The following is a 15,722-nucleotide window of genomic DNA, read 5'->3' as shown; positions in this document are numbered from 1 at the left end:
AGCGGCGGGCTGCGGCCTGAGGCCGCAGAGGTCGAGCCGGGGGACTGGGGCTCCTGGCGACGAGGCTGGAGTCGCCCAGACTGCGAGCGCGAGTCACCCAAAGGCCGAGTTCGCGGCCGCGCCATTCCCATTGGCAAGTGGTGGGGCCCACTGCTTGCACCCGCCGCTGTTGCGCTTTCTCTTTCACGTTTCTCTGAAACCCCAGCGACACTGAATTCATCGCCGGAGAAGATTTACATGTAGCCCTCCACTGGCTTTCCTTAGTTCTTTTTTGTACTTATCAGCCTTTTTTTGCTTGGTGAATTGGTTTGAGTCTTTTATTTGGTTGGTTTTATAGCCTCAAATATATTGATTACGTATTTAGAGGCTTAAATTTTTGTGTTGAGATACCATTTCATTTCTCTCTGTCTCTGGCCTTTCCATCTTTCCTAAACTATTTCCAACTGGGCACACCAGGCTTTCGATGTGTGTCCCAACATTTTAGTCCTTTTACTTAGAAAACCCTTACTGCTATGTCAGTGTGATCCTGTTCCTCGTCTAACTCAAAAGTAAGGTGAAAAATCACCACTTCCTGATTGCTTATAATGGATACCAGGTGGAAACTCATTCTTGTACCACACCCGGAACCATTTCCCTAATTTATGCCTGAACCAAATGGGTTGACTGGTTGATATCACAACCAAGAAACCAGTTTACAAGATGTAGCTCTCTCTCTTTCTCTCAGTTATTTTAGGAATGGAAATTTCTTTAATAAGCTTAATGTGCTAGGGTTAAGAAAACTTACCCATTTGGGTTGTATTTAAGGTATACAGTCAACATTTCTGCATGTAAAGTGTACACAGCAGTGTGTGGAGGGTGGTCAGTGTGTGTGAGGTTTACTGGAGCATCACAGTGCAATGCTGTCTTCTACCAGTCCTTTAATGTGGTATATATGCTCACTTAATCTACACGAGTACTTCTCAAATTAAAATTTATCTATTCTGGTTCCCATATAATTAGAGGGGCAATTTATGTATTCATTTAACTCCATTATCTGCGTGTAACCCTGAATGCTAGTGCTCTTTGATTTTGCAGGAACACATGTCAAATATCCAGTAACTTAAATTATCCTCTCTAACCATCTGTGGCATAGTAAATGCTGGTAATGGGGCATTAAACTATAAATATGTTTCAGAGAGCCTTAAAGAACACAATATTTTAGAAAAACATCAGCTTCCATTGGTTATTATAACAGATGTTCCCTTGTGTCCTTGTGCAGGGTCTGGCTGCATCCTTAGATGGGAAGCGACATCAAAGTGTGAGCCATTACAACCCAAGGAATAGTTTCTAATGGTTTCACTGTCATATAAGTGCTCCAGGGCATATCCAGTTAATGTGTAAGCGTGCTTATCAAAATACTGCCGGTGAGAACCAAAGCAGTTTGGAGAGACGGCAGGATGGTCTCCTGCTGTCTGATGTGGAGACATATCCGAATGTAGATAGTCTTTAGCTAGGATCAAACTGGATTTTGAAATGCGATCCGAATTGGGACTACTGATTCGAGACAGTGCAGTGGGACTGTTGTCATAGTCATTTTCGTGGGGGCTCAGCATCTTTCCCTCTCTCTGCTGGATGTGGTCACACGGTGAAGTGCTGGCAAGAGCCGAGCTGTGGCAGACTTCCCCTGCTGGCGGGGGCTGTTGGTAGTTTGCAAAACAGAGGGAGTGTTTTTTCCCAGCTCCATTAATGGAAGCCAATTGGTCTGGGGGGGCCTTCCTTAGCTGCAATCTGTTCTCTTCTTCTTTAATCATTTGCTGGGTGGCTCTTATCAGAGTTTCAATTTTGCTAGGTTCGTGTGGGCTACTTTGATACTGCTCAGTGCGGTATCGGTCACCTGATTCGCTGGCAGACCCAGGGTCTGGAGAACTGACCACACTATCTTCATCCCAATGACCTCGCCCTAGAAATTAGAAAAAGGAAAAAGTAAGTGGTCTCAAAATTGACCCCCAAAACTGTGTGTTTCTTTTTCCTATTAAAAGAAAACTTCATCTTTCATTTTAAATATATGCACCAATATTTGAAACAGACATGGGCTCGCATGACAAAGCGTCAATGTATTGTACTGGCATTCACAGTTTTCAGTGGCTTTTAAGTGCAGATGAAGTTTATCACAAGTTTTTTAGAAAGTAAACCTTGCCCATGGGTCCTAGAGGCCAATTAACAAAATGATACGAGTGTTTATACTTCTCCATGTATGCATATCGTTGGACCTGTCTGACTGCAAATAATAAAAGAAAAATGCATACATAACATTTGATTGATGAGACTTTCTAGAGAAATGTTATGCTTAGAAAATGCTTCCCATTGAGTTTGAGGAAGATGATGATAGAGACTGAACTACCTTCCCAATTCCAAATAAATCATCTAAAATGTTAAAATCATTAAGTGTATCCTAAGTAGAATTACAATAAAGCTCTAATGTTAGTTTTAAAACCATTCGAGGGTTAGATAAATACATATATATTCATAAGTACAGATATGTGTATATGCATGCATGGATATAGATATCTTGTCCCAATCAAAAATATAAATATTGTCTCTTCAAATCTAGAGATAAAAATCTCAGTTTCATATATACTCATACAGTAACTCTGGTATCTTAGTTTCTGAAGCAAGGTAAAGAACAAATAAATATTTAAAATGTTAATAGCAATCTGTTCTGAACCCCAGAGCGAGATCTAATACAGGAACAATGCATCCAAAATATATTCCATAAGCTACATTATTCTTAAAGCAGTGTGAAGTCAATATAAAAGGGGAAAAGAAAAGCAGGAAGGGACATATGAAAGCTGTAAACTGCTTAATGCAGAAAAGAAGCCCTGGATCACACTGTTCATTGCTTTCCTTTTCCTCTTTCTTCTTATTTTATTTCTAATATTTTCTTCCAGACCATGTAGGTTAAGCCGGGATTTTCGCTTCACTCCATTCTTTGGCAAGCAATTGCCCTTTGCCCTGGGTTTCCATTACCAGTCTACCACACTAGAGAAACTCAAAGCAAAAGCAGAAAAATAAAAAGCAAAAACAGAAACAAATGAAAATCCTTCGTGGAAGGCCGTCAGTGCCTGGGTGGTGTTTGACAGAGACTACGGGTGAATGACAACATTGTTCAGCACGTTTCCCACCCTAAAGACCCAGCCAGAAGGGTAATATTACCCTGTTAGATCAACCTTAATGTCACTGACTTTTAATGAAACAGGGAGGGTGTCAGAGACCTGTCTGGGCCCAAGCCTGGAATGGACAGAACGGGCTCTCCCTCACCAGTTTACTTTGAAATGAACAAAGAAGAACGTTACTGACCCTAAAAGCTTCCACCACAGTGCCCGTTTCTATGTGGTCGTAAAACTGTACAATAATCCCAGGGTGAAAATTTCCATGGGTTCTATATATCATTCCATCTTTCACCCACAGAAGACACTATGGGTTTTTATCATAATGCAGGAGGGGGTGGTTACCATATTTAATGCCCAGCAGAGGGTTCAACCACCTGTGAAGTGAGCGACAGACCGTACAGCAAAGCCTGGACTCCCCAGGAGGTCAGTGGTGGCCTCATTGAGAAGCACTGCTGATGACCCCCAAAACTACAGAGGTCTACTTTTGAAGCATCAGAATACAGAAGAAAATCATACGCAAGAAATTTAAACACATACATATTCCATGTTCAACAGACTTACTCAATATCTGACTTTCACTTAATTTCTACAGTTTTTATGATGTTTACACTGGGAATCATTTTTACTCACATGCCAAAAATAAATGCACCTGGCAAGCATGAGCAAGATTCATACACTTAAAAAGAGTGGCTGCCCCTTGTAAAAGCCCACTGATGCCAGTTCCGGATTTATCAATTCAAAGGAGAAAACCGCTGGGTCAGTCCCTGCGGCGTCAAACCTAGACTCTCAGAAACCAGCCCAGGGGCCCAATGCTGCCAGCTCAGGACTCATTTCAGCTGCCCTTACCGTGGATCCTGTGGATGGAAGCGATGTGAGGCATGCTGTTTTCATAGGCTTCTCTGCTCTCTGGGGAAGACTTGGTCAGGGGCAAGGCTGCGCGAGAGCCCCACCAGGGCTCCCTCCCGGCCTGCGGCGTTCCCAGGAAGTACCTGCCTGCCTCACACCGGCCACCCTCGCAGGCCTGCGTGTGGAAATGCCTCTCCTCCACCAGCCTGGAATGGTCCAGCGCAAAGCCGTAGCAGAGAGAGCTGCGGTCAGAGAACTGTCTGTAGGCGCACGATGCGTCGTGCTGAGAGCCCGGTCTCTCTGCGGGGTCCAGGAGCTGAGGAGAGGCCGTGTCGGTCAGGGGACTTCCACCCCACTGGCTGTCGTGATCAGACTCAGATCTTTCCGTGTGAAATCCTGAATACTGAAACCAAGAGAATGAATAAAGTACATTTCAAAAAAAAAAAGGCGGGGGGGGAGAAAGCCTTTTTACTCAGCCATATACCATGAAGGTCATGTTGGGCTTAAAGGCACCAAAATAAACTCTACAAACTCTGGCCCCACACTGGGCACTGGGAATCACTTAATCAGTCCCGCAGGAGGTAAATGAGGTAATGTCAGGGATGAAGGAACTAAACACCAGGCACAGCAGACGGGCTTCACGTGCGTGACCTCACCTCGTTCTTCTATCAACCCTTTAACGAAGATATTAGTGAACCATTGCATGAATAGAGAAACTAAGGCCCAATAGAGAAAATGATTTGCTCAAGGCCACAGGGGAGCAGGTGGCAGAGTCAAAATTCAAACCCAAGTCCTTCATCCCTTCCCACATGGTATTGCCAGAGGGAGAGCCCAAGAAAGCTCCATATTTCATTCCCATTCGCCGTTCAGATTTTTTTTTCTTAATTTAAAAACAAAAGAAAAATAAGGCCCGAAGTGCTGTTACCTTCACTCTTCACACTGGCCTGTGAACTCCCCGAGGGCCATGCTGGATACATGCTCAGACAACTAATGAAGGCTTAACTAATTCCATGGCAATATAACTTTTAAAAAGACTGGTGCATATGGGCTGAACCCAGTCACTAGGAGGCATTTCTTGCTTTCCTAGGTAAAACTCCACGTATGCATGGGATCCTCAGGATAAAACAGCCGCACAATACTGGCCTCGTTGGAGTCATACTGTTCATCTGCTGTCAGTTATCTAATCTGGCATTGAAAGAAAATGCCAGAGGTTTGGCAGACCTCCCTAGGAGATAGGCTCAGTTGGAAGTTCCTCATGAGCCACTCAAATTAATAATATAGTTTCTACCAGTTTTTGGTTACACAAAGCTAAACACAAGTCTAGGTCCCATACAGAGGTTACTTGTTCTGACAATCGTAGGTGCCATTTATTGAGACCTTACAGTGTGTCTGGCGGTTGCTAATCATGGTACATACATTCCATCACTGAATCCTCACAACCCCCCGAGCAGTAACAGCACTCCATTTTACAGATGGGAAAACTGAATCACTGAGTGTTCTAATAAGATGGAACAGCCACCTGCGGTCCATCTGGCTCAAAGCCTACCCTCCAACCATGTTTTACAGAGAAAACACTGTCAAGGAAGAGAGGAGAGAGAAAAGGATTCAGTGTTAGAGACATTCCCAGAAAAGAAGCAGGAACCAAAATATAGTCTCTAGAACCAAAATATGAGTCCATTACATTTTTTTTCTTATCCCGGGAGAAAGAGGGATGGATGTGTGGTGCTGTGGGGCGCCCAGGAGAAATTCAGGCAGCTCTGGCTAGGGGCTCTTGGAGCCAGAGAAATGCGGTACAGAGGTTCTGGGGGAACCCCGAAGTCTGCTAATAACACAACATGATCAAGAAGGAGTTCTACACAAATTCCAAGCTCGAGATCTTTCTGTTACCATACCTCATTATTACTTTAATTATTTTCCAAGGGTATATATGGACTATCAGCATATGCCACCAAGAAAAAAAAAATAGTAAATGCAACTTCTTTCCCTGAAGAACCACAAGGCACCCAAAGTACCATTTCCCTACATCACACTTCCATCTGCCATCAGCCTTTTCTCCCCATTAACACTGGGCTCTCATTTTATGAGACACCACCTTCACTTTCACCGAAGGAATGTTGGTACCCCTTTCTTTATTGAGGGGGAATCAGAGTGTCATACATTTGCCCTTTGGTAACACCATTTGTGCACCTGCCTAGGAAAGTTTCAGATCATCAGTGCTTTTCCAAGCTAGGAATTGCCCAGACTCTTCTTGTTTTGATAAAAGTATAAACCAGGCCTATTTCTGAAGTACTCCAGTCAAGACTTTTGAGCCTTGTTGAGAGGGGAAAAAGCTTTCCCTGAGTGTGTATGGGAAAGTGCTATTGGCGCAGCACAGAAGAACATTCTGTCCTTCACTCACAAAGAAAATTCAACACAAGGCAACCCTGGCATACATGAGGTACATGTTTCAAGAGCACCCAAAGAAGAATTTGATGGATAAGCCTCTTGTCAATAGTCAGGAAACTATGACAGCAAGTCACTGTCCTTGAAGCAGGCGGAAGTTGGGTGGTTGAGTTAGACCAAGAAGATCGTTACAGAGCAAAAGCCTAGATGCAAACCTTTGTTTTTCAAGACCTGTAAACCTGTACCTAAGTGTATCAACGATCCTCTGAGCCACATTCACCCCTTTAAAATGAATGGCACTGGATGTAAACTCTGTTGAGAACCCTAGAGACCCACCCATTGATCTGAAAAATTTCAGGTGTTTGTCAAGTCTTAGAGGGAAGAGAGAGAGCAGAAAGGAAGGCAGGCGGCCGGTACATGCGGAACGTGCCATACACTCAGTGGGTGCTGCATGAGGTGTGAGGTCTTCCTCACACCTACCTTTGCTGCTTACTACATATACAACCTTGGGCAAGTAATTTAATTTCTTTTGTCCCAACAGGAAAAGGCTCATGAAGATACTTAACTTATCAAAGGCAAAACCAGAATGGGGGCCATTTAATGGAAGAGGAAATAGGTACAGGGAACCAAGAGAACCTGATTCCAGGTCCACCCTGCTAGTAACTCTTAGGGTAACCTTGGGCAAATTACTTTACCTTTCTTAGGCTCCCCTATAAATGATATATTGGATTAGGTTAGATGCTCTCTAACTTTTCTTTCAGCTTTAACATTCTACATGATAGAATCATTATTCGGTATCCTTTCTAGTGTTAAAACATAGGATTCCTGTGCCTGTCCCTTTTACTGATTTAAAGGGGATAAATTATTTAGAACTATAATCCAAGTCCAGGAATTTTTATTGTCATGGTTATAAAAAGAAAGTTGTTATGTAAGTTTTATTTTACTATTATGTAAATGTTCCCCCAAGTGTCCCCTTAAAGCACAAGTTTTATGGGGACTACATGATGCCTTTTGGTCAATAAATTATTATATTCTAGAGGCTTCTGACAGGATAATGACGGCCATTTGAATGTGTACCTCTTCACAAATACTACCCCTAGAACAAAGAGCACAAATGGAATCACCCATGACCCATGCTATCGGCATTACTGAGAGGCAGAGAGTATGCTAAATTTCAATTTATAAAAAATAAAAATAAAAAGTCAAACAGCAAACACTATGAACCTGTGGGTCCAGAGAGCAGGGTAAGGGCAGGTATAAGAAACTCCGAGAGTGAGATGTCAACCAGAGAAGAGAGAAAGAGAGAAGTTTGAGAGAAAGAGAGAGAGTGAGTTTAGGACAAAGGGAAAACAGACAAAATTGTCCACAGAAAGAAAAAATACATCAGAAGTAAGTGCCAAAATAAGAACAGAAGTCAGTATCTGGTAGTTCACCATACTGGCCACAGGGAAAGGGCTCAAAATCAAATAAAATCTAAGGCAGCAGCCTGGGACAAGTATCGTTTTCATAAGAGAAAAATGTAAATTGAGAATGCCTTGTGTCGGAAAGGAGATAGCAGTGAAAGGGAAGGAGGAAAGGGGGAAACTAGGGATCCAGAAAATAGAAAAGAAAAAAAAAAGACAGGTGAATCCTTTCTTTCCTCTCTACCACTGTCGTCATCCATTTACACAACTGTATTTCACAATATTGATAAGATAGGGTCCTTTTTAAATAGTAACTCAACCCATGAAATTCTAAGGAGTAGGGGAAAAAATTAAACTCTCTATAAAACTTCTGTAGGAAAACAAAACATGAAATGGAAACACGATCATCTCAGCTGATAAAAATTCTCATCAAATAACCAACTATGTCACAAAGGAAAGTTGTAAAACAACACACCAACCTAAAATAAGAACCTAAAATAAGCACACACGATGTACTTGGGCGCACATGCTCAGAACCAGAAATGTTAAAACTAAGCGATGGACCCCAAAACCCCACCTAACAACAACAACAACAACAAAAGAGGGAAAAAGGCAACAAAAACTGACCAAACACACAGAAATTGAATAAGTGAAGAATAAGTTGCAAGTTGTGAAGAAAAGTATAGATTTGAATGAACATTTAATGAGGGAAATTGAAGATAATTTGGAAAACATGTAAGGATACAAAAATTGGGTAGAGAAAATTAAAAGGTCAAAGTAGTTGAAAGAAGATAGAAAAGGCTCAATACATACATAGTGTTTATGTAGAAGGCAAAGGAACTAGAATTGTCAGAACAATTTGAAAAAGAAGAATATAGTGAAAGAGAAAATCAACTTCAAGACTTACCATCATAACTGTGTGGTATTGATGGAGAAATACATGTACAGATCAATAAAACAGAATACAGAATCCATAAAGGAAACCATACAAATACACCCAACTAATTTTTTACAAAGGTGCAAAAACATTTCAACAGAGGAAAGACAGACTTCTCAACAAATGGTTGCTGAAATAATTGGACATCTACAGGCAAAAATAAAATGAACCTCAACCCAGGGCTCATGCCTTATATAAAAATTAACTCCAGTGGATCACAGACTTAAATATAAAATATAAATATATAAAAAACTTAAAAATAGAAATATAAAATTGTAAAACTTTTAGAAAATAACAAACAGAAGAAAATCTTTAAACTCTGGGACTCGGTAAAGATTTTTTAGACTTGATACCAAAACACGTGCATTAAAAAACTTTTTGGTAAATTGGACTTGATCAAAATTGAAAACTTTCGCTTTGTAAAAGATTTTGTTAAGAGGATGAGAAGAAAAGCTGTAGACTAGGAGAAAACATTTCAAAACCACATACCCAACAAAAGGACTAGAATCTAGAATATAAAGAACTCTCAAAACTCAATAATTTAAAAAAGGGGGCAAAAGACCTGAAGAGACATTTCACCAAGTAGATAATAAGATGACAATCACATGAAAAGATGTTCAATATCATTAGCAATTAGGGAGATGCAAATTAAAACCACAACGAAATATCACTATATACCTATTAAACTGGCTAAAATTAAAAATAGTGACAACAAGTGGGCTCCTTGGTGGCTCAGTTGGTTAAGCGACTGCCTTCAGCTCAGGTCATGATCCTGAAGTCCTAGATCGAGTCCCGCATCAGGCTCCCTGCTTGGCAGGGAGTCTGCTTCTCCCTCTGACACTCCCTCCTCTCATACTTTCTCTCTCATTCTCAAATAAATAAACAAAATCTTTTTTTAAAAAAGTTAAAAAAAATAAAAATTTAAATTAAAAAATAGTGACAACATATGCTGACAAAAATGTAGGAAAGTTGGATCATCCATACATTGTTGATGGGAATGTTAAATTGTACATCTGCCCTGGAAAATAGTCTGGTAGTTTCTAAAAACAAACAAACAAGCAAACAAACAAAAACTAACACTAAACATACAACTACCATAAGCAATCCTGGACATTTTTCAGATAAAGGAAAATTATATTCACACAAAAACCTATACACAAATGTCTAGAACAGTACCTTTTTTTCCACATCCTAGTTCTCTTTTTTCCCCCAAGATTTATTTATTTATTTGAGAGAGAGAGAGAGAGAGAGAAAGAAAGCACAAGCAGGAGGGGCAGAGGGAAAGAGAGAGTCTCAAGCAGACTCAGAGCTGAGCTCAGGGCTGGATCCCACGACCCTGAGTTTGTGACCCACGCCAAAACCAAGAGTTGGACACTTAACAGACTGATCCTCCCAGAGGCCCCTCTGGTCCTCTTTGTTACTGTGCTCTTTCTTTTTAAAATTTTAACTGTGGTAAAATGCACATAAAATTTTTAGTCTTACCCTAACACTAGGTATTCCCAAAACCTAGCCACCTCACAGATCTTTCTGACACTCTTATCCACTCTCCTGCTTAAAACCACTCTTTTTTTACGTCTTTCTGTCTATGACTCATATAACACATCAATACCACCTACGCATAGAAAAACTAGAGAAGATGCAAGGAGAAATAGGAGACTAAGAAACCGTTCTCAGTATAAAATAAGTAAAGTCAATTAAAAAAAAAAAAAGACCACAGAAGACTTAAAAAAAAAAAAACAGTTAAATTTTAGGGCTATCAATCAAACTTTGCATATTGATAATAAAGGATGAACCTTAGTGTACATGACTAATCATCAAAATTAATCAAATAGTAGGTCACAAAGAGAGCCTCAGGTAACTTCACAAAGTATAACTATTATAACTGATACTCTGACAACAATGAGTAAAAAACAGAAATTAAAAACAATTTTTATAAGACTCTCTCACCAAAAATAAACCCCCCAAACTATTAAACAACTCTTGGGGAAAATAAGTAAATGCAAACATAAACTATAGATTTTCTGGGAAAAAGATTATAAAGATATTACATGTCTGGATTTATAGGATACACAGCTTTAGACACTTAAAATAATAAAAATGAAAGAATAAAAATTTCAATTCTCAATTCAAAAGCTAGAAAGACAAAAAAAAAGAAAGCACAATGAAAAATGATCAAAAAATATACATTGACTATCCACAAAAAATTTAAAAATAAATCCTAAACTAACTCCTAAAATAACTCCTATGAAAAGATAATTTCTTAATAAAATAAATGCAAATTAAAGCAGCACTGATATTCCATCTGGGCCATCAGATTAGCAAAATTTCAGAAGCTTGGCTATACACTGTCAGTTTGAGTGTGGGAAGCAGGCATGCTCCCTGCCATGTTGCTGGCAGGAATACAAATGGATACAATCTCCACAGAGGATAATTTGGCAATTTTTAAAAAAAAATATTTTATTTATTTATTTATTTGACAGAGAGAGAGATCACAAGTAGGCAGAGAGGCAGGCAGAAAGAGAGGGGGGAAGCAGGCTCCCTGCCGAGCAGAGAGCCCCATGCGGGGCTCGATCCCAGGACCCTGGAACCATCACCTGAGCCGAAGGCAAAGGCTTTAACCCACTGAGCCACCCAGGCACCCCTAATTTGGCAATTCTTAAGAAAAACTGCAGATTTCCACAGCACCTGGGTAGCTCAGTCAGTTGAGCGACCGACTCTTGATTGTGGCCTAGGTCATGATCTCAGGGTCCTGGTACTGAGTGGGGCTCCTCACTCAGTGGGGAATCTGCGTGACAATTCTCTCCCCCTCTCTTTCTGCCCCTCTCCTCCACTCACTCTCTTTCTCTAAAATAAATAAATAAATCTTAATTTTTTTTTTTAAACCCTGAAAGTTCCTTATTCTAAAGAATCATTAGACCAAGCAATACACATTACAGTATTAAGGCTTATGTAAAGAGACATCATATATGGAACTTATTATGAGATGATTTAGAAAAAAATAATGCAGAAGATGGCGAGGAAAAGAGACAATGAAAATAAAGCAAATACAGCAAAATGTTAAGTCCTGGTGAACCTAGGTTTAGTATACAGGAATAATTTCCTATTCTTGCTTCCTTCCTTTATATATGAAAACATTTCAAAATATTTTAAAATCAAAAAAGCCATTGAGTACACTGATACCTTATTTGTAGAATAGAGATAAAGCCATTAAATGAAAATATTTTTCTGAAGAAATGGGAACTTGACCCAAAAACCTGTAACTTAGTTATATAAATATCTTTGTTTTTATCCCTGATTATTAATACTTTGTACATAAAAATGTAATTTTAATTTATCCATTAGGGATTCCAGTAGAAACAACACTGGACTCAAATATGAGAGGACTCTGGTTTACTCTCAGGCGATTATGCAGTAGTAAACCTCTGCACTACTTTGTGACTTGTACAAAAGACCACTTTCCTTGGGTCTTGATTTTCCCATCTGCAGAATGGGAACAGACTATCAACAGTGTGGGATTGCAACGAGGATCAAATAAATAATATACAGCAAAGCACTCTTAAAAATGCAAACATGTTACAGATACATATGTATAAAGTAAATGCCCTTAATTAATAACTTTCACTTGGGTAAGCAGGAATGGTTCATATCACCATCTTGTAAAAACTATTTTTTCCCCAGACTGTATTATCTAGAGGTCATTTTTCAGTCCCACCCTATAGGTATGAAAGAGATAAAACATACATATTAAAGGATAAAGAAATTAGCCTTCCTACTGCAAAAAGAAATCAGGCCACTGGCCAATCATCTGAATACTAGGGCTTTTTCTTCCAAATACTCTGATTTTCAAAGCTGAAATGCACTTCGATACCACTGGTTCTTAATGCTTAAGCTTTAATTGACGAGCACTGGGTGTTATACGGAACTAATGAATCATTAAAAATTACATCAAAAACTAGTGATGTGGGGCTCCTGGGTGGCTCAGTGGGTTAAAACCTCTGTTTTTGGCTCAGGTCATGGTCTCAGGGTCCTGGGATCGAGTCCCGCATCGGACTCTCTGCTTAGCAGGGAGCCTGCTTCCCCCTCTCCCTCTGCCTGCCTCTGCCTACTTGTGATCTCTGTCAAATATATAAATAAAATATTTAAAAAAAAACAACTAGTGATGTACTATATATGTTGGCTAACTGAATATAATAATTTTTTTAAAAAGCCTCAAAGGTAAGTTTTGAGGGTGGAGAGAGATTGGGAATCGTGATAGACTAGAATACATGTAAGCCCTCTAGATGATTCTTCCCGCAACTGTTGACATCCATACTAATTTCAAGGAAAACAAAATAATGTTTTAGGATCTATAGAACATCTGCTATTCTTTGAAAAGGTAAGGGTGCTTTCTCCTGTATTTAATGCTAAGAAACTGAACGATTTAATTCCCTATTTTAATTAGGTTACATCCATCAAAGTTCACTGAAAATTAATTTTTGGTTTATTTTGCTGAAACCTCTGTTTCTCTTCCGTAGAAAATATGTTGTCATCCTGAATATTCTGCACCTTAATTTATCCCTATTTCTTATTTAAAATTTAATTTCCAAACAGGCATTCATGTTGGCAAATTAAAAAATAAGTCAGATGAAAGATGCCCTTGTTCTCATGAAGTATGAAACCAAATGCCACCCACCGAAGGCGGGCTAAAGCTGGCAGGCGAAGAGCTTGGATGACTGGCAGAAATAGATGTCGGCGACATCCACATCCCCAGCTTCCCTTTGGGATTCAGTTCACAAAAGCATCATCCCTTCCAGGAGGCACTGCTGCCTCATCTGGTTACAGGTCTCAACCATCAGCAGGGGCCTAATATGCGTCCAATGGGAACTTTTTGTAATAACTCATCCTGTGATTCAGTCTAATGTTTATTGAGTGGCTACTATTTGCAGAGCAGTGTACCTGGTGATCTGAGAAACACAGCTTCACCTTCACACCAGTGAACAGAACATAAACAGTGCACAGAAGATAACTTTAATAATACAAGTTAGAAAATGGCATTGGCCTGAATAGAGAGAAAACCCATATAGTTTAGGAGTTCAAAGAACGGAGCCATTTCTCCCTCTCTCTAAACACTGTAGTTGCTTGGGAAGGTAAACAGGACTTTATGACTGATTAAGAGGCAATGGACTATATGATTGGCATATGCTAACACCCAAAACAACCACAATAGCTACCATTACCAAATACTTGCTCTGCATTAATCACTATGCTGAGAGCCCACAGACACCATCTTATTAAGTGTCAACATCTTTAAAGTATTATTGGGGGCACCTGGGTGTCTCAGTCGTTAAGCTTCTGCCTTCAGCTTAGGTCATGATCCCAGGGTCCTGGGATCAAGCCCCGCATAAGGCTCCCTGCTCAGCAGGAAGCCTGCTTCTCCCTCTCCCCACTCCCCCTGCTTGTGCTCGCTCTCTTATTGTCTCTCTGTCAAATAAATAAATAAAATCTTTTTTAAAAATTAAATTAAAGTTTTAAAAAGTATTATTAATCCCTTTACAGATGCAGCAAGTGAAGCTCAACAAACAAGCAAAAAAAATTACCCCGAGGTCACATGACTGAAGTTTCAGAGGAGAGATTCAATTCCAGAGCCCTTGCTCCTTCCGGTTCCCCAGACTCACCTAGATCTGTATACATTTAGATACCAAGGACAACAGCGTCCTACTCTCTAAGCAGTAATGGATGCCAGGTCTCCAAGCGTGTTTTCACAAAAGAGGCTTTCTCCAAACCCTACGCTACAGTACACTATCTCCCCACACACTTGGGTGATGTTCTCCCATTGCAGAAACATTCTTCCACCACGACTGCACTCACAGATAGTCTGCCTTCAGCAACAGTCATGAGGTTCATTCCTGCCTCAACAGAATGCTCCAGGCAGGTGCTCCGCACTCCTCTGGAGGTGGCAGCAACCACCCAGCTTAAGACAAATGCCAGATGTTCCAACAATAGAAGTTACAGTTATCTATTTTTATCCTGGCAGCTCATTGAAGTTTTTATCATTTTTAGCTGTAAAACATAGAGAGAGACCCTCTTACGGCAAAGTCCTGTTTTCCATGAAAAACTTTCACTCTATCAGGCATGAGCAGTTTTCGTCTTGATTTGTGTCTGAACCATGAGAAAAAACATCACAGATGCGGACTGCATTGGACTAAGAACATATGCATGCTTTTAAATCACTTTTATCTTACTTTTTACTAATGTAACCCTGAAACATAAAATATGTTCTTTTTTTTTTTTTCATTCACTGTTACGGGAAGAACAGATGGTAAAAGGGTTAGATTAAAGTAATACAGCATGTCCATTAAAATAACCCCCACTGCCGGGGATGCTTCCCTCAAACGGGAGTTGTGTTTACGATGAAGAATGACTTTGGCTCACACAAATTGGAGATTGCCAGGGGTTTTCTCAAGGATAATAGAAGGGTAAGAGAAAAACCAACATCAAATCGAATGCATTTTTAAAAAACAATTATGCAGGTTAATTTTGCTAATCTGAGAAGCTGAGTGAAAACACGTGCCTGTGATAATGTAACAAAACAGCAGTGAAATAACAGAGTCCATTTCTAACTTGAAAAATTATGCTACCTAGAAGTCATCAGTAACTGAAACTGCAAAGAGGGTATCAAGAAGACATTATTTTCTACATTCCTGAACTCCTGTTAATTGTAGGAAGAGATTTCTTGCATCACTTATTTCTAACTTATTAACTTATTAATCAACACCAAGGATAATTCTGTACAGAGTACACATTAAGAGAAGCTAACTATAACATAGTTTATATACAAGCAGCAAAATATTTAGCATTGGAAAAGAATCCTCATGAGTTTTGTTTTTTGTTTTTTTTTTACGAAATCCAGTTGAATTACATATAGGTTTCAAAGAGTTAAGCTTTTAAAAAAATTCCTCAAGAAAAATTAGAGAATGCATTTTAAAAGAAAAAAAATTGAGTCACATCCCAGAGTCAAGGATGGTT

At 39.7% G+C, this 15,722-nt stretch overlaps 1 protein-coding gene across 1 annotated transcript in view; it reads right to left on the bottom strand.

Moving 5' to 3' along the window:
• Window positions 1–1,208: 1,208 nt before the first annotated feature.
• Window positions 1,209–15,722, bottom strand: part of LOC111158312 (single-minded family bHLH transcription factor 1) — a 64,325-nt gene continuing 49,811 nt past the window's right edge. Inside the window, exons 10-11 of the mRNA XM_022520283.1 lie at window positions 3,996–4,398; window positions 1,209–1,939 (exon numbers count right to left, since the gene is read on the bottom strand). Of these exons, the coding sequence (XP_022375991.1) occupies window positions 1,209–1,939; window positions 3,996–4,398 (1,134 nt within the window). The remainder of the gene's footprint in view (window positions 1,940–3,995; window positions 4,399–15,722) is intronic.

The sequence above is a fragment of the Enhydra lutris genome, unplaced genomic scaffold (genome assembly GCF_002288905.1).
Source record: "Enhydra lutris kenyoni isolate GAN:26980312 unplaced genomic scaffold, ASM228890v2 scaffoldscaffold58, whole genome shotgun sequence".
In the NCBI taxonomy this organism is placed as follows: domain Eukaryota; kingdom Metazoa; phylum Chordata; class Mammalia; order Carnivora; family Mustelidae; genus Enhydra; species Enhydra lutris.
Note: the sequence above shows the minus strand (reverse complement) of the source record. Positions and strands in the feature narration are given on the sequence as shown.